The 20,119-nt window shown below is 44.1% G+C and overlaps 1 protein-coding gene across 2 annotated transcripts in view; it reads left to right on the forward strand.

Annotated features, from left to right (window-relative positions):
* adcy8 (adenylate cyclase 8 (brain)) overlaps window positions 1-20,119 on the forward strand; it is a 285,380-nt gene that overhangs the window by 230,072 nt on the left and 35,189 nt on the right. The window contains exons 8-11 of one of the 2 annotated variants that reach the window (XM_021612604.2): window positions 5,660-5,857; window positions 12,444-12,544; window positions 13,167-13,368; window positions 18,178-18,267. In XM_021612604.2, the coding sequence (XP_021468279.2) occupies window positions 5,660-5,857; window positions 12,444-12,544; window positions 13,167-13,368; window positions 18,178-18,267 (591 nt within the window). The remainder of the gene's footprint in view (window positions 1-5,659; window positions 5,858-12,443; window positions 12,545-13,166; window positions 13,369-18,177; window positions 18,268-20,119) is intronic. The other variant, XM_021612605.2, reaches the window with a different exon arrangement.

Consider the following 20,119-nt stretch of genomic DNA (forward strand, 5'->3'; position numbering starts at 1 on the left):
TTCCCTCTGATTAGGTCCCTATATCTCTCTCTGTTTCTGCTCCTGTCCTTGTCGGATTCTTGTTTGTTGTGTTTCATGCCTGAGCCAGACTATCGTCATGTTTGCTGTAACCTTGTCCTGTCCTGTCGGAATCTGCCGGTCTAGCTGAGCCTACCTATGTTTGGTTATTAAAGAAGCTCTGTTTAAGTTAGTTCGCTTTTGGGTCCTCATTCACTCACCATAACAGAAGAATCCGACCGAGAATGGACCCAGCGACTTCGGATCCTCTCCACTCAGCCGTCGGGATCCAGGGAGCGATGCTAGGCAGACACGATCAGGAATTGTCTGCTGCTCGACATGCCGTTGAGACCCTGGCCACCCAAGTCTCCAACCTCACAGAACAGGTTCACCATCTCCGCCTCGATCCACCGGCCACTTCCAGGGCTTTCGAATCTCCGGAGCCCAGAATCAATAACCCGCCGTGTTACTCTGGGGAGCCCACTGAATGCCGCTCGTTCCTCACCCAGTGTGATATTGTGTTTTCTCTCCAGCCCTACACTTTCTCCAGGAGCACTGCTCGTGTCGCCTACGTCATATCTCTCCTTATTGGACGGGCTCGTGAGTGGGGCACGGCAATCTGGGAGGCAAGGGCTGAGTGTACTAACCAGTATCAGGACTTTAAGGAGGAGATGATACGGGTTTTTGATCGATCTGTTTTTGGGGAGGAGGCTTCCAGGGCCCTGTCTTCCCTATGTCAAGGTAATCAATCCATAACAGACTACTCTATTGAGTTTCGCACTCTTGCTGCCTCCAGTGGCTGGAACGAGCCGGCTTTGCTCGCTCGTTTTCTGGAGGGTCTCCGCGCAGAGGTAAAGGATGAGATTCTCTCCCGGGAGGTTCCTTCCAGCGTGGATTCCTTGATTGAACTCGCTATTCGCATTGAGCGACGGGTTGATCTTCGTCACCGAGCTCGTGGAAAGGAGCTCGCGTTCTCCGTTGCCCCCCTCTCCGCATCACTACCATCTTCCTCTGCCGGCTCGGGTGCCGAGCCCATGCAGCTGGGAGGTATCCGCATCTCGACTAAGGAGAGGGAACGGAGAATCACCAACCGCCTCTGTCTCTATTGCGGTTCCGCTGGTCATTTTGTCACTTCATGTCCAGTAAAAGGCCAGAGCTCATCAGTAAGCGGAGGGCTACTGGTGAGCACTACTACTCCTGTCTCTCCTTCAAGATCCTGCACTACCTTGTCGGTCCATCTACGCTGGACCGGTTCGTCAGCTTCCTGCAGTGCCTTAATAGACTCTGGGGCGGAGGGCTGTTTTATGGACGAGACCTGGGCTCGGGAACATGACATTCCTCTCAGACAGTTAAAGGAGCCCACGGCCTTGTTCGCCCTGGATGGTAGTCCTCTCCCCAGGATTCAGCGTGAGACGCTACCTTTAACCCTCACTGTTTCTGGTAATCATAGTGAAACCATTTCTTTTTTAATTTTTCGTTCACCTTTTACACCTGTTGTTTTGGGCCATCCCTGGCTAGTTTGTCATAATCCTTCCATTAATTGGTCTAGTAATTCTATCCTCTCCTGGAACGTCTCTTGTCATGTGAAATGTTTAATGTCTGCTATCCCTCCTGTTTCCTCTGTCTCTTCTTCACAGGAGGAGCCTGGTGATTTGACAGGGGTGCCGGAGGAATATCACGATCTGCGCACGGTGTTCAGTCGGTCCAGGGCCACCTCTCTTCCTCCACACCGGTCGTATGATTGTAGTATTGATCTCCTTCCGGGAACCACCCCCCCCCCGGGGTAGACTATACTCTCTGTCGGCTCCCGAACGTAAGGCTCTCGAAGATTATTTGTCTGTAGCTCTTGACGCCGGTACCATAGTCCCCTCCTCCTCTCCCGCCGGAGCGGGGTTTTTTTTGTCAAGAAGAAGGACGGGTCTCTGCGCCCCTGCATAGATTATCGAGGGCTGAATGACATAACAGTGAAGAATCGTTATCCGCTTCCTCTTATGTCTTCAGCCTTCGAGATCCTGCAGGGAGCCAGGTTTTTCACTAAGTTGGACCTTCGTAACGCTTACCATCTCGTGCGCATCAGGGAGGGGGACGAGTGGAAGACGGCGTTTAACACTCCGTTAGGGCACTTTGAATACCGGGTTCTTCCTTTCGGCCTCGCTAACGCTCCAGCTGTCTTTCAGGCATTAGTCAATGATGTCCTGAGAGACATGCTGAACATCTTTGTTTTCGTTTACCTTGACGATATCCTGATTTTTTCACCGTCACTCCAGATTCATGTTCAGCACGTTCGACGTGTCCTCCAGCGCCTTTTAGAGAATTGTCTTTTTGTGAAGGCTGAGAAGTGCACTTTTCATGCCTCCTCCGTCACATTTCTCGGTTCTGTTATTTCCGCTGAAGGCATTAAGATGGATCCCGCTAAGGTCCAAGCTGTCATTGATTGGCCCGTCCCTAAGTCACGCGTCGAGCTGCAGCGCTTTCTCGGCTTCGCGAACTTCTATCGTCGTTTCATCCGTAATTTCGGTCAGGTGGCAGCTCCTCTCACAGCCCTTACTTCTGTCAAGACGTGCTTTAAGTGGTCCGTTTCCGCCCAGGGAGCTTTTGATCTCCTCAAGAATCGTTTTACATCCGCTCCTATCCTTGTTACACCTGACGTCTCTAGACAGTTCGTTGTCGAGGTTGACGCGTCAGAGGTGGGCGTGGGAGCCATTCTTTCTCAGCGCTCCCTCTCTGACGACAAGGTCCACCCATGCGCGTATTTTTCTCATCGCCTGTCGCCGTCGGAACGTAACTATGATGTGGGTAACCGCGAACTGCTCGCCATCCGGTTAGCCCTAGGCGAATGGCGACAGTGGTTGGAGGGGGCGACCGTTCCTTTTGTCGTTTGGACTGACCATAGGAACCTTGAGTACATCCGTTCTGCCAAACGACTTAATGCGCGTCAGGCGCGTTGGGCGCTGTTTTTCGCTCGTTTCGAGTTCGTGATTTCTTATCGTCCGGGCTCTAAGAACACCAAGCCTGATGCTTTGTCTCGTCTCTTCAGTTCTTCAGTAGCCTCCACTGACCCCGAGGGGATTCTCCCTGAGGGGCGTGTTGTCGGGTTGACTGTCTGGGGAATTGAGAGGCAGGTAAAGCAAGCGCTCACTCACACTCCGTCGCCGCGCGCTTGTCCTAGGAACCTTCTTTTCGTTCCCGTTCCTACTCGTCTGGCCGTTCTTCAGTGGGCTCACTCTGCCAAGTTAGCCGGCCACCCTGGCGTTCGGGGTACGCTTGCTTCCATTCGCCAGCGTTTTTGGTGGCCCACCCGGGAGCATGACACGCGTCGTTTCGTGGCTGCTTGTTCGGTCTGCGCGCAGACTAAGTCCGGTAACTCTCCTCCTGCCGGCCGTCTCAGGCCGCTTCCTATTCCCTCTCGACCGTGGTCTCACATCGCCTTAGATTTTGTCACCGGACTGCCTTCGTCAGCGGGGAAGACTGTTATTCTTACGGTTGTCGATAGGTTCTCTAAGGCGGCTCATTTCATTCCCCTTGCTAAGCTTCCTTCTGCTAAAGAGACGGCACAAATCATCATCGAGAATGTTTTCAGAATTCATGGCCTTCCGTCAGACGTCGTTTCGGACAGAGGTCCGCAATTCACGTCTCAATTTTGGAGGGAGTTTTGCCGTTTGATTGGGGCTTCCGTCAGTCTCTCTTCCGGCTTTCACCCCCAGTCTAACGGTCAAGCAGAACGGGCCAATCAGACTATTGGTCGCATCTTACGCAGTCTTTCTTTTCGCAACCCTGCGTCTTGGTCAGAACAGCTCCCCTGGGCAGAATACGCCCACAACTCGCTTCCTTCGTCTGCGACCGGGCTATCTCCTTTTCAGAGTAGCCTCGGGTACCAGCCTCCGCTGTTCTCATCTCAGTTCGCCGAGTCCAGCGTCCCCTCCGCTCAGGCTTTTGTCCAACGTTGCGAGCGCACCTGGAAGAGGGGCAGGTCTGCACTTTGCCGTTATAGGACGCAGACTGTGAGGGCTGCTAATAAGCGTAGAACTAAGAGTCCTAGATATTGTCGCGGTCAGAGAGTTTGGCTCTCCACTCAGAACCTTCCCCTTAAGACGGCTTCTCGCAAGTTGACCCCGCGGTTCATTGGTCCGTTCCGTATTTCTCGGGTCATTAATCCTGTCGCAGTTCGACTTCTTCTTCCGCGATACCTTCGTCGCGTCCACCCGGTCTTCCATGTCTCCTGCATCAAGCCCGTCCTTCGCACCCCCGCTCGTCTTCCCCCCCCCCCCCCCCCCCCCCCATCCTTGTCGAGGGCGCACCCATCTACAGGGTCCGTAGAATTTTGGACATGCGTCCTCGGGGCCGTGGTCACCAGTACCTCGTAGATTGGGAGGGGTACGGTCCTGAGGAGAGGAGTTGGGTTCCCTCTCGGGACGTGCTGGACCGTGCGCTGATCGAGGATTTCCTCCGTTGCCGCCAGGTTTCCTCCTCGAGTGCGCCAGGAGGCGCTCGGTGAGTGGGGGGGTACTGTCATGTACTGTCATGTTGTGTCTTGTCTCTGTCCTTTCCCTTCACCCTGTCTCCCTCTGCTGGTCGTTGTTAGGTTACCTTTTCTCCCCCTCTTTCCCCCAGCTGTGCCTTGTCTCCTCCTAACCACCTCGTCACCCCTTTTCCCACCTGTTCCCTTTTTCCCTCTGATTAGGTCCCTATATCTCTCTCTGTTTCTGCTCCTGTCCTTGTCGGATTCTTGTTTGTTGTGTTTCATGCCTGAGCCAGACTATCGTCATGTTTGCTGTAACCTTGTCCTGTCCTGTCGGAATCTGCCGGTCTATCTGAGCCTACCTATGTTTGGTTATTAAAGAAGCTCTGTTTAAGTTAGTTCGCTTTTGGGTCCTCATTCACTCACCATAACACATAGTTTCGCCAGTACCAGAAAAGCTGTCTGTCTCGTCCTGACAAGTTCATTATCTATGGGCTGGTGGAGATTGCATATTAAGACACTCTCAGTAAGAATTGCATTGTTAGTTATTCTCAGTATGAGTTGAGTCATTGTCAATAGGAGTTAAGTCAATGTTAGTAATATTTGAGTTTGTCTCAGTAGGAGTTGAGTCATTCCCAGTAGGAGTTAAGTCAGTCTCAGTAAGGGTTAGAAGTTGAGTCATTCTCAGTAGACGTTGTATCAGTAGGAGTTTATTCAGCAGATCAGTGTCAGTAGGAATTGAGTCATTGTCAGTAGAAGCTTTGTTAAAGAATGTTGTGGAGTTTTGAATATTTTTAATATATAATAATTTTTATATATAATAATTAGGAAATGGTGTGTATGCTATTTCCATGTTTGTCACTCAACATTTTTTTACAATGTTTTTGTTAATTTGGTAAGATTAATTTGTTGTTGTTTCTTTTGTATTGTTATGTGCAATATACTGATCATTAAGTATTCTAGACAACTGTATTCTACCCGTGTGTACGTGAGCTTTTTTGTTGTTGTCACAGCTGTTGCCGTCACAGAAATATTTAAATGAATGTGTCTGAGATGCATTCACTTCTGAGCCTGTCTATTTAATCGAGACTATTGCATTTTGGTTTAGCTTGAGTTTTACAATTTCTGTATGTATGTTTTCTTATTTTTGTAACCAAATTTAAACAGGACAGGTGTATTATATTTGCATGTGCTTTCCCCTAGACTCTGGCTGCCCTAACAAGAAATTCTATAAATCTGCTTCCAAACCATCTTGCACAAGCTTTGCATATCCACTCTGGTCCTGAGGAAATTAACAAGGGTATAGAGAGTGCCATCGACTTACGGAGTGGTGATAAGTTGAGAAGAGAGCATATCAAGCCTTTCTCACTGATGTTTAAAGACTCCAGCCTGGAAGAAAAGGTAGCTGGGGTTAAGACAGATTTCCTCTTTTAATTTAACATCTATAGTAGATATCAATTTCAGGATCATTTATTTTTTTTATTTTTATCATGAGTAAGCTAAAGGAACTTCACCTACCAACTCCCTCACTAATATAGAAGCATGTTTTTCATTTCTTAAGAAACATAAAACTGCACACTTGCATGGGTCACGTCACATTAATTTTTGAGAGAACAGTATATAAAAGCAATCAAAAGAAATACATTGAGAAATATTTTATTTGTATTCAAATTTCTGCAAGTTTCTAACTTCTACTTTTAAGTAAAATTGTCTCTTAGTCTCCTATTGACATCAATGCATGACTAAGTGAAAATGTTATTTAAACTGAAGTTAGGAGTCACGCCACAATGATTATTCTATTGCTTAAAATTGGATTGATCAATACAACACATAACAATAGTCTTATAGGTTGGGATTCAAACCAATGTCGATAAATGACATCGCACTACGATTGACTGTGAACCTGTGATTCAGATGTGTAACTGCGGTACCAGCCAACATATATTACACACACACACAGTGGAAGTTGGAAGTTTACATTCACTTAGGTTGGAGTCATTAAAACTTGTTTTTCAACCACTCCACAAATTTCTTGTTAACAAACTATAGTTTTGGCAAGTTGGTTAGGACATCTACTTTGTGCATGACACAAGTAATTTTTCCAACAATTATTTACAGACAGATGATTTCACTTATTCACTGTATCACTATTCCAGTGGGTCAGAAGTTTACATACACTAAGTTGACTGTGCCTTTAAACAGCTTGGAAAATTCCAGAAAATTATGTCATGGCTTCAGAAGCTTCTGACGGGCTAATTGACATAATTTGAGTCAATTGGAGGTGTACCTGTGGATGTATTTCAAGGCCTTTACCTTCAAACTCAGTGACTCTTCGCTTGCCGTCACGGGAAAATCTAAAGAAATCAGCCAAGACCTCAGTAAAAATGTGTAGCCCTCTACAAGTCTGGTTCATCCTTGGGAGCAATTTCCAAACGCCTGAAAGTACCACGTTCATCTATACAAACAATAGTACGCAAGTACTGGTGCACTTCACAAAATAGATGGCATCATGAGGCAGGAAAATGATGTGGACATATTGAAGCAACATCTCAAGACATCAGTCAGGAAGTTAAAGCTTGGTCGCAAATGGGTCTTCCAAATGGACAATGACCCTAAGCATACTGAAAAGGTGTGTGCCTAGAAACCTGACTCAGTTACACCAGCTCTGTCAGGAGGAATGAGCCAGAATTCACCCAACTTATTGTGGGAAGCTTGTGGAAGGTTACCTTAAAAGTTTGACCCAAGTTAAACAATTTAAAGGCAATGCTACCAAATACTAATTGAGGGTATGCAAACTTCTGACCCACTGGGAATGTGATGTTACAAATAAAAGCTGAAATAAATAATTTTCTACTATTATTCTGACATTTCACATTCTTAAAATAAAGTGGTGATCCTAACTGACCTGAGACAGGGAATTTTTACTAGGACTAGATGTCAGGAACTGTGTTTAAATGTATTTAGTTAAGGTGTATGTAAACTTCTGACTTCAACTGTGGGTGCAGTGACGTGGTGTTTTACAGGGTCAGCCATAGCAGGTCAGCACACCCAGGAGCAATTTAGGATTAAGTGCATTGCTCATGGGCACAGCAACAGATTTTCACCTTGTCAGCTAGGGTATTCAAAGCAACAACCTTTCAGTTACTGGCCCAACACCCTAACAGCTAGGCTACCTGCCACCCTAAATGTACAAACTGCTGTTTCCAAACGCTAACGTGTGGCACAAATCCCATTCAAGTCCTGGTACCGATATTAGAATTTTTCACAGATTCTGTTCAAATAATCTGTAAGTGATTTTGTTGAGCTTCACAATCAATTTTAGGTTCTTCGTATGATTTGGAAATGATGCTCTAAATATGCTAATATCGGCACCATGACTTGAATGGAATTTGTGCCACAAATGCTTAAACGTTTCCATTTGGAAACAGTGCCAGGGAAAGTAGGTGTTCTGATTTGTTTTCTGTTACCGCAGTTATACTTCCGATATAGTATAAATATTCAATTGCTGTGCAATGTTGTTGATCTGCATTGGTTTGAATACAAGCCTTTAGTCCTCATTTTGCAGCATGGCATATTTTGGCTTCTGTTAGATCAGATCTAGCATCTGCATACATTATTTGAAAACTATCCTAAAGGTGAAATATAATTCAATTCAGAAATACCTTTTAAACTGCACAGATCTTATACTTACAGTGTATTTGGATCAATGACTAATTTAAATAATTCAGAGAATAACTTGATCATTTTTTTTACTGAATTTTAGGGTAGGTAGCTAATTAAAGTGTTTTTTACCAAAAGGCTGATTGACTTTTCCAAGAATGAAGAATCCCTTTAAGTTTACTCATGACCAAATATCCATGCCATGGACCTGTTCTCCTTTAATACCTTGTTGAAAAAGTTGACATGTTCAGCTTTTTTGCTGTTTATTTTTCCTTCTTACTTTTTGTTCCATGACTAAAGTCACTTTTCTACACCCTTGGCCTTTTGAGTTGACCTTTTCAGTTGACCTTTGCCCCTTACCCGTGTGTCCCTTTTATTGTGCAACCATCTTAAGCTAAACATTTCAAGTCCCCACCCCTTTTCGGTTAGTTTCTGCCCCATGCCCAGTGAGTTGCTTTTGAATGTCCTTATTTTTGGTCTAATTGTGACAAACATGAAGCATCCTCTTTCTAATTTCTCCAGCACCCTTTGAGGAAGAGACAGAGAGAAAGGGGGCAGTGTGTCAAGTTTAAAATAGTTTTTTTGTGTTTTTATATTATTTTTTATTTCTATTCATTTAAAGATTTACAAAGTAGTTTGTTTTCAGATCTGATTTACTGATTTTTATTTAGTATAAGTTTTATGAAAAAAAAAAAAGTTTCTATTTCATTTTTATATTATTTAGTTTTAGTGTTAGGGACAGAAAGTTTGCCTATGTGTGGGTGACTAGGAGCCATTTATGTGTTTTTGCTTTTCTGGGGATGTCACATCTTGCCACTCTGGGGCAGTAATGCATAAGGGAATTTGTCAGGTCATAGGGTAGACTCAGCGAGATGCACAAAGTAAACAGTAGTAGTGGGTCAATGTCCACAGTAAGAGGCTAAACTTCTCCACTCTCTTGGTCCCGGAGCTACCGTGTTGTAGCAGCGGGAAGTCCACCCTCTCACCTGCGCAGATACTGTGTGACTGTGAGAGTCTTGTGTCATGCTCAACTCATTGGGTGTGTTCGAGTAGTAATGCTAATGAAGGCAACTCTAGACGAAAGTCGAGGAGTGAAGGGGAAGGTGCATCTGCGACAGTCAAAAGTCGGACACTGTAGGGGTTTTCCAACCGCCAGGATTGGATCAACAAGGCTGTGTCAATTTTGCTATTGTTTATAAAGGGTTTTCTTTATAAATGTAGAAATAAACTCACACTCACAAACTGAAAACATAATGTGTGTACAATTAATTTGTTAGAGAGAGGTCTCGAATATCATTTTATTTGTATCCCCTGTTCTGCCCGTAGCTTTAGAATTGAGGTGGTTACGGTTTCAGTCACATCTTTGGTCACATGGGTCAACCAAAAACACCCTAAATATTGGTTGACAAATAATGACTCACACTAACCAGACGTTGGCTGCATGGTGCAGTTGGTGAGAAGCAACTGTAGTGACTTGAAGGCGACTTCATCAAAAACTGCATGACCTGATCACATGGTTGTCACGTTCATGCAGTCAACATGTAGGCACAAGTTGGAAAATGTTTATTCCCATAATGCAAGACACTTTGAAAGGCAGTGACCAACGATGGTCACCGACTAGACAAGATATATCCGCTCGAACTTGCCCAATATCTGCTTTGCTGCTCTTGGCAACATCATCTTGTTGAGTCTACCTTTAAATTATAAAGTCAATGGGCTCGTTCGAGCATATCACTTTTGTCAAATTGGTCACTGCCTTTCAAAGTGTGTTGCATTATGGAGATACAGTCGACATGTAGGCGCAAGTATAAACTTTACAAAAACCATGTGATCAAAGGTCATGAAGTTGTGCCTGCAAGTTTCTGCAGTTGCTCTTCACCAACTTCATCCTGCAGCCATGGCTTACATTGTGGGAGGTTCTATAGTCAACCAATCATTAGGGTTTTCTTGTTTGACCCATGCAAATGTGATCAAAGACATGGGCCCAATCCCTAATAGACCCCTAAACCCTACGCCTTTTGCACTTGTGGAGATCTGAGAGGATTTGACAGGTGTAAGAAATATGGTAATAGCCCTCTGATAGACTATGTGGAAGTTTCACTATGTTGCTTATATATACACACACACCCACACACACACACACGTTCATACTCACCACATACACTGCTGCTACTGTCTATCTATCCTATTGCCTAGTCACTATACCCCTACTATATGTATATAGCTACGTCAATTACCTCGTACCCCTGCACATCGACTCGGCACTGGTACTCCCTCTATATAGCCATATTTTTTTTAAATTGTTATTGTTATTCGCAGTGTATTTATTCCTTGTCACTTTCTTTTTTTAAATGATTTTTACTAAGTCTTTATCTTTAACTCTATACTGTTGGAACAACACGTGTAGTTTAGGAAGCATGTGACAAATAATCTCCACAAGTGCATAGGGAGTAGGGTTTAGGGTTTAGTTTGTGATTGTGTCTGGATAGATACAAATGAATATGATATTTGAGTCTCTTTCACCCTCTCACTAATTGATTGTAAAATGTACACACATATTATTTCAGTTTGTGAGTGTGTGATATGGGGGTACTTTTATAAACAATGGCAATACTACCATTTTGATCAGAGCTTTGCTGTTGGAAAACCACATTAGTGTCCGACTTTTGGCTGTCGCACCTCCCCCGATTTCACTCCTCAACTTTCGTTTACAGTCGGTTGCTTGAGCCTTATCATTCAAACGCGTCCAATCTCAATAGGACGTGCCAGATTCAGAAGCTTGAAAATCCCATTCGAAAAATAGTTAGAAAACCCCATTTGAATTTTGCCCAACAAATGTTTATTTTTATTTTTAAACTGAACAGTTTTTTCTTTTTTCTTTTCTTAAAATAATTTTTCGTTTTAGTTTCAGTTGTATACTGAACAAAAATATACACGCAACATGACCCATGATTTCATGAGCTGAAATTAAACATCCTGGAAATGTTCCACAGGCACAAAAAGCTTATTTCTCTCAAATGTTGTGCCCAGATTTGATTACATCCCTGTTAGTGAGTATTTATCCTTTTCCAAGATAATCCATCCACCTGACAGGTGTGGCATATCAAGAATCTGATTAAACGGCATGAACATTACACAGATGCACCTTGTGCTGGGGACAATAAAAGGCCACTCTAAAATGTGCAGTTTTGTCACACAACACAATGCCACAGATATCTCATTTTTGTTAGGCATGCTGACTGCAGGAATGTCCACCAGAGTTTTTGCCAGATAATTGAATGTTCATTTCTCTACCATAAACCGCCTCCAACATCGTTTTAGAGAATTTGGCTGTACGTCCAACCGACCTCAGGCCACGTGTAACCACACCAGCCCAGGACCTCCATATCTGGCGTCATCTGCACCTGAGACCAGCCAACCGGACAGCTGATGAAACTGAGGAGTATTTCTGTTTGTAATAAAGCCCTTTTTTGGGGAAAAACTCATTATGATTGGCTGGCCTTGCTCCACAGGGGGTGGGACAGTCTCTCAAGTGGGTGGTCCTATGCCCTCCCATGCCCAACCATGGCTATGCCCATGCCCACCCATGGCTATGCCCCTGCCCAGTTATGTGAAATACATAGATTCAGGCCTAATGAATTTACTTCAGTTGACTTATTTCCCTATTTGAACTGTAACTCAGTAAAATCATTGAAATTGTTGCATGTTGTGTTTACATTTTGTTCAGTATAGTTAATAGTTAACTATAATAACCTAATAGGGTGTCATGGTGCGAGAGGTCAAAGGGCAAATCCAGTCGTTATAGGACAGAGATTTCTCATACATGTCAGCCAGCTCTGCATGGTAACTCACCGGCAACGATATGTGAAGGCGTGGACAGTATATTAGCTAGCAGATGCTACTAGTATTTAGCATCGCTTGCCACCGCTGCTAATGCTAACAGCCCTTGCAAATACATTTGTTTTGACAATATTGCCAAACATAACAAACTGTACACACAAAATCCAAACACCATTCGTACATGGAGTTTTCCTCTTTGTTCAGTGACCTTAACTAGTTGTGGTTGTGGTGGTTTAGTATCTTGCTTCTTGAATAATCACTTTACAGTACCCAACCTCTGCCTCATCCCCAGAATCCCCAGCTAACCTCCTTCTGCTCTCCTATTTCTACCTCTCTTTCTCTAACGCTTGTGGTGGAACTGTGACGTGACTGTGTCTGTCGTGGTATTGAAATGTGGAGCTAGAGATTTTCGTATGGCCTTGTATGTCTCTTAAACCCCTCTCTCTTCTTTTCTTGTCTTTCCTTCTCCCTTCCCTTCACTGTGCAGTATTCCCAAATGAGGGACGAAGTGTTCAAGTCCAACCTGGTGTGCGCCTTCATCGTGCTCATCTTCATCACGGCCATTCAGAGCCTGCTGCCTTCTGCCAGGTAATAGAGGGACAGCTGTAGGATTGCAGAATTCCGGTAACATTCCTAAAGTTTCTAGTAATTGCTCAACCTGGATTTCTAGAAAACCTGGGCATTTTTGGAAAGTTACCAGAATATTGCAACACTGAACTCCTAGGGGTGGGGGAGAGGAAAGTGGATGAGGTCGACTCCTGATATATACACTTAGAATAAGGACACTACTTATAAGTGCACACTCATTTGAAGTGCGCTACAGTTTTCCATTCCCAATTCAATAACATTTTTAATTGGTTTGGATAATGGCGTGCTCTAGTTTGTTTCACTGGTCTATTGTCTTACGTCTGAGTGATGACTCCACCCATGGCAATGCGGTTGAGTAAGAATGAAGAGACAATGGCACATAGTCTTGACAGTCTCGAACTATCAGGAGTCGTCTATAGTTCAATCAAATCCCATAATGTGATTAATGCTTTCCCGCCTTCAACGTTGCTGCAACGATCACATCACCAACTCTTTTCACTGTTTTCACCTGTATTTAATTGAAACATTATACTGTCGCCATACATTTTTTAGCGGCCTTAGTGTTATTGCCCAGGGATGCTATTGGATCACTCTATCTACCTTCCATTGCTCATGTCTGCAGGATGGTTACCATGGTGATCCAGTTTTCCGTGCTCATCGTCCTGCACTCATTCCTAGTCCTGGTGACCACGGCGGAGGACTACAAGTGTCTGCCGTTGGTCCTGCGAAAGTCCTGCTGCTGGATCAATGAGACCTACATGGCCCGCAACGTCATCGTCTTTGTCTCCATCCTCATCAACTTCCTGGCGGCCATGATCAACATTGTGAGTTTAGCCAGACATTTACACAGCAGATGTGCATAAAGATGGTTGCCGGCCTCCATTCTCTAACCACAAATGCCTGTTTCCTAAGTTAGGTTTATTGTAGCTTGCTCTCCGTTACTGTTCTTTAAAAAAAAAAGATCTGCATTTGCACAGTATACAGTTGTGGCCAAATATATTGGCACATTTGCAATTTACTTAAATAATTCTCTATTCTCAAATAAGTTTAAAAAAAGTCAAATAAAATGTTTTGTCACACGCGCCGAATACAACAGGTGTAACCTTAACGTGAAATGCTTACTTACAAGTCCTTAACCAACAATGCAGTTCAAGAAAGAGTTAAGAAAATATTTACTAAATAAAAAAATAAAAATAAAGTAACTCATTAAAAGAACAATAAAGATGCTATAAACAGTCGGAAGTCGGAAGTTTACATACACCTTAGCCAAATACATTTATACTCAGTTTTTTCACAGTTCCTGACATGTAATCCTAGTAAAAAGTCCCTGTCTTAGGTCATGTCAGAATAATAGGAGAGAGAATGATTTATTTCAGCTTTTATTTCCTTCATCACTTTCCCAGTGGGTCAAAAGTTTACATACACTCAATTAGTATTTGGTAGCATTGCCTTTAAATTGTTTAACTTGGGTCAAACATTTACAGTAGCCTTTCACAAGCTTCCCACAATATGTTGGGTGACTTTTTGCCCATTCCTCCTGACAGAGCTGGTGTAACAGTCAGGTTTGTAGGCCTCCTTGCTCGCACACGCTTTTTCAGTTCTGCCCACACATTTTCTATATGATTGAGGTCCTTTCATGATCTGGACGGACTATAAGAACTTGGTCTCCATTCAAGAAGCCAAAAGTAGTTTTTTAACAGGTTCGATTTCACACTGGCCTATCGCCCAGGATCCAAGAATCAGAAAGCAGACACCTTGTCCCGGTAACACAATGTCTCTAACGAGGAGAGGAACTCCGAGCCCAACATCCCCAGCTCATGCATTGTGGCCCCTGTGATATGGAGTATTGGGACCACGGTATGACAAGCCGGGAACCAAGAATCTGACTCCAGCACGGGTCCCACTTTATGTTCCACGATCAGCCCGTTCTCAAGTGCTACAATGGGGACACTCCTCTAAATTACCTGGGCATCCAGGGGTTAATCAGACACTGTGTAACGGTTTTCTTCCGCTGAAGGAGAGGAGGACCAAAATGCAGCGTGGTTAGTGTTCAACATCTTTAATATCGACGATAAACGAGAACACTACAAAATACAAAACAACAAAAGTGAAAATCAAAACAGTCCTATCTGGTGCAATGACACAGACAGAAGACAATCACCCACAAAATACCCACATAATATGGCTGCCTAAATATGGTTCCCAATCAGAGACAACGATAGACAGCTGCCTCTAATTGAGAACCAATCTAGGCAACCATAGACCTACAAACTACCTAGAAAGGAAACAGCCCCATAAACATAAAAAAAACCTAGACCAGGCAAAAACACATAAATCCCCCATGTCACACCCTGACCTAACCAAAATAATTTAAAAAAATCTAAGATAACTAAGGCCAGGGCGTGACACACTGGAGTTCCTGAGGCAGAAATTCTGGAGGCCCAACATGATTGAGGATGTGAGATCCTATGTTGCGGCCTGTTCTACCTGTGCCCAAAGCAAGTCCTCATTACAGCGACCGACTGGGTTGCTCCAACCTCTGACCATCCCGAGCCGGCCCTGTTCCCACCTGTCCGTAGACTTCATCACAGTGTTACCTCCATCTCAAGGGCTTACCACTAATCAGGTGGTCATGGATCGGTTCCCCATTTCCTCGCCTTACCCAAGTTTCCCTCAGCGAAGAATACCGCTGATCTCATTATTACCCATGTCTTTCGACTACACAGACTTCCCCAGGACATTGTCTCAGATTGTGTGCCCCAGTTCGTCACACGGTATTGGAAGGCCTTCTGCTCATTGTTGGGGGCGTCGTTGAGTCTCTCCTCTGTGTTCTAATGGTTAAACTGAACAGGCCAATAAAGAGCTGGAGAAGTTCCTCCGCTGTTTCGTCTCCACTCAGGCCAGCAACTGGAGCAAGTTCTCGTCTGAGCGGAATATGCACATAACTATGCACGAACTCGTCCCCTGGACTGTCACCATTCGCGTGTGAGTTCGGCCTCTTCCTGAACAAGAGGCCGAAACGGAGGTGCCATCAGCCGAGGCGTTAATTCGACAATGTCACCGCACCTGGATCAGAGCGTGATCCTCCTTGCTCCACTCTTCTGCCCAACACCAACGCCAGGCAAACCGGCACCAAAGGCCTGTTTGGCTCCTCCGACTGGGTCAACAGGTGTGGCTCTCCACCCGTGATCTTCCCTTAAGGGTGGACTCGCGGAAGCTTGCTCCACGCTACATAGGACCATTCAAGATCCTGAGTCGCATCAACCCAGTCACCTATTGTCTCCAGCTTCCCAGGTCTATGAGGGTCTGTCCATCCTTTCCTGTCTCAAGATGGTAAGGATCAGTCCCTTCTCTCCCCCCACACCTGCCCCTCAGCCCCCTCGACTTGTGGATGGCCGCCTAGCCTACACTGTCTGGCATCTGTTCCGAGGAGCGGGCTTTGGTGCCTGCCCGGGACAAACTGGATCGGGATTTGTTTGGGACTTCAACAAACTACATGGTGGTCATCCTGGCTCCACGGCTGGAGCTGCTCCTCGAAGGGGTGGTACTGTCATGGTTCCACCTGTCACCAGAGGGCTGCAGAGACCGTCCTAGAGACATTAACGACACGCAGGTGTGTCCTATTACTCATTATGATATCCCTTTTAAAAGAGGTGTGTTTTTTCTTGTTTCCTTTGCAGTAGCTTGAATTGTTTGCCATGTGTGTTTGTTTCCTGAGTGAGTTTGAGACTTAGTTTTTTTTTTCTTCAGTGTACTGTGATCCTGAAGCTACTTTATCAGTAAAGTATTTATGTTTATCCTTAACCACTGATTCCTTGCCTGGTCTCTTCTCTACACCTGTGTCCAACCTCACAACGTTACAGCTTTACAGCACAGTCAGAGCTGGTTTGGTAAGGGGTTCTCAATAGTATTGGGCCAGTTCAATTCTACGAATGGTTCTTTGCCCAGCAATAGATTCACAGCTGAACCTACTGACCGCAATTTACCTTCTGCAGGCAATGTTCTTCTCTTTTCAGGATCAGAGCAACATTGCTTGCAAGTCATTACTTCCATCAAAGCTTGTGAAATACTCATTAGTCTGCGAGGTTGCAAGGTCTACGTACTGTATGCTTTTAGCACATACAGTGTACAGCCTAGAGGCACACAACAGTGAACTGATTGAGAAAGAGTTTTGTAGCTGTAGAATAAAGAAAAGCAGCATGAACATGGTGAAATAGGGAAAGCAGGACAACTAATACATATTCTGCTGTTTACTCATTTACCTTGCTCTTATCAATTTATAAATGACTGTGTGTAATTTATATTGGGGGAAAAACAGCAAGTAGATGTTTTTCTACTTGGAACCAACATGTTCACACAACCTTATTCATGGTTTCCTCATGTGTAAAGGTGGTGGATTTAAGTCAGGGTCAGAATACAGCATATCTGTAGACATACCTCAATTTCTGTAAACTCCACTCCAAACGGAATATCTGGCTAGCACATGTGTTAGCCCTTGCTTAAGTTCAAGGTCAGAATATGTGTAGAGAGAGAAAGTACATAAAAAGGGAATGAAGTTCCTTTTACTCACGCATAACTTGGGTCAGAATTTCCCCCCAAATCTCTCTGCCTCTCTGCTGCATGTAGGCTATCAGCCAGCCATACCGAATATTGATGATGTAAATCAGGGATCATCAACAATTTTCTTGAGTGGATGGTTAGGGGGCCTGAAAATAATTACAAATAATTTGTAAACTGCAAATTGACCGCAAGAAGCACAAACAAATACAATATTTGACTAAAACACAATGTCAAACCTTTCTTTCCTTTGTCCTTCACATACATTGGAACATATTTTCAAAATTAAAATTAATTGGAGCTGATATGCTGGTGTTTTTACAGTGTTTTGTGTTTGTATAGGTTGGAACGTGAGGGTCCAAATTAAAATCACCTGAACTGAAAAACCGTGTGCGAGCAAGGAGGCCTACAAACCTGACTCAGTTACACCAGCTCCGTCAGGAGGAATGGGCCAAAATTCACCCAAGTTATTGTGGGAAGCTTGTGGAAGGCTACCCGAAACATTTGACCCAAGTTTAAAAAATGTAATGCAATGCTACCAAATACTAACTGAGTGTATGTAAACGTCTGACCCACTGGGAATGTGATGAAAGAAGTAAAAGCTGAAATAAAAAGTGGTGATCCTAACTGACCTAAAACAGGGAATTTTTACTAGGATTAAATGTAAGGAATTGTGAAAAACTGAGTTTAAATGTATTTAGTTTAGGTGTATGTAAACTTCCGACTTCAACTGTAGGTGGCTTGCTACAGACACTTGACTGGTGACCGCATATCAAGCCATGCATGTTTGGATATCTCCGGGTGCCTGTGAGCTCCATTCAGGGCTGACCAGGATGGGTTAGGGATGTGGGTGGTGAACTTGACAATGTCACGATGACTTGGGGGCAGTGTGGTCCTAACAACAATGACAACGGTATACAAAATATATATACTTGATGAGTGGTAGGGCAGGTGCTCGTGCTCTCTACACGTGCCTGTATTTGAGTATTCATTCACTGATCGAGTATGCATATACACTGATTATTTATAGAGACAATAATGTACAACACTGATCTCTCTCTATTCCTCTCTTGCAGCTGTGGTGTGATTTTGACAAGTCCAGCACCTTCAGCAACCAGACCTTCAACACATCCACCCCCATCCCTGACATCTGCTTCTACCCTGAGGTAAATGTACTAGACAGTAATACTTTACATTAAGTTGGTTTTATACCTGTGTAGTACCACTAACTACAGTACTAACAATATGGTATTAACATGGCATTTTTTAGTATTTCAGGGGAACACTTCACAGGTTGAAACTAAGTTAACATGTTATCCAGCCACGTAGGCCCAGGTGTGCCTGGGCCCACCCACTGGGGAGCCCATCTACTTGCCAATATTCCAAATGGGAAATTTTTTGAATTTTTACCTAAACATGCAAACACCCTCAGATAGAATTCATAGCTAGCAGTGCATCTAGAAAGTCTGATGGACGAATTTGGTTTAGGCGGATGCCAGGAGAACCCTACCTGTCCGAATGCTTAGTGCCAGCTGTACAGTTAGGAGTAATGGACTGGGGCTGATGTCATGGTTCGAGTTAGGCCCCTTAGTTCCAGTGAAGGGAAATCTTAACTCTACAGCATACAATGGCATTCTAGACAATTCTGTGCTTCCAACTTTGTGGCAACAGTTTGGGGAAGGCCCATTCCTGTTTCAGCATGACAATGCCCACCTGCACAAAGCTATGTCCATACAGAATGGTTTGTCAAAATCAGTGTGGAAGAACTTGACTGGACTGCACAGAGCCCCGACCTCAACCATTGAACACTTTTGGGATGAATTTGAACACTGAATGCGAGTCAGGCCTAATCAGTGCCTGACCTCACTAATGCTCTTGTGGCTGAATGGAAGCAAGTACCCGCAGCAATGTTTCAAAAATATTGTGGAAAGCATTCCCGGAAGAGCGGAGGCAATGCCATTTCAACTCCAGTTTTTAATGCCCATGATTTTGGAATGAGATGTTCAACGAGCGTTTCCACATACTTTTGGTCATGTAGTGTATATCTTCTCATCACTCAAGTCCGTGGCTTGCGTCAATGCCATTTCAACTCAGGAAATGAATAGGACTTTAATTCACAACATTGAAATCAAAATCCCGATATAAATGAATTGGCAATTTCCAGCTCATGAAATAAAATAATTTAATTTCCTGAACTTAACTGTTTTTGTTCATTAAAGGGGAAATCTGAGACAGCTGAAAGGAAGGGGAGGAGAATTCATACAGCTATTAACATAGCCGCGGGAAGTAGGGGTGCTAAAGAATCGGAATGAAAAAAATTACAATAATATAATACATACAGTGGCTTGCGAAAGTGTTCACCCCCTTGGCATTTTTTCTATTTTGTTGCCTTACAACCTGGAATTAAAATAGATTTTGGGTGGGGGTTTGTATCATTTGATTTACAGAACATGCCTACCACTTTGAAGATGCTAAATATTTTTTCCTGTGAAATAAACAAGAACTAAGACAAAAAAACAGAACTTGAGCGTGAATAACTATTCACCCCCCCAAAATCAATACTTTGTATAGCCACCTTTTGCAGCAATTACAGCTGCAAGTTTCTTGGGGTATGTCTCTAAGCTTGGCACATCTAGTCACTGGGATTTTTGCCCATTCTTCAAGGCAAAACTGCTCCAGCTCCTTCAAATTGGATGGGTTCCGCTGGTTTACAGCAATTTTAAGTCATACCACAGATTCTCAATTGGATTGAGGTCTGGGCTTTGACTAGGCCATTACAAGACATTTAAATGTTTCCCCTTAAACCACGTGAGTGTTGTTTTAGCAGTATGCTTAGTGTCATTGTCCTGCTGGAAGGTGAACCTCCGTCCCAGTTTCAAATCTCTGGAAGACTGAAACAGGTTTCCCTCAAGAATTTCCCTGTATTTAGCGTCATCCATCATTCCTTCAATTCTGACCAGTTTCCCAGTCCCTGCCGATTTAAAAACATCCCCACAGCATGATGCTGCCACCACCATG

The sequence above is a fragment of the Oncorhynchus mykiss genome, chromosome 8 (genome assembly GCF_013265735.2).
Source record: "Oncorhynchus mykiss isolate Arlee chromosome 8, USDA_OmykA_1.1, whole genome shotgun sequence".
Classification (NCBI taxonomy): domain Eukaryota; kingdom Metazoa; phylum Chordata; class Actinopteri; order Salmoniformes; family Salmonidae; genus Oncorhynchus; species Oncorhynchus mykiss.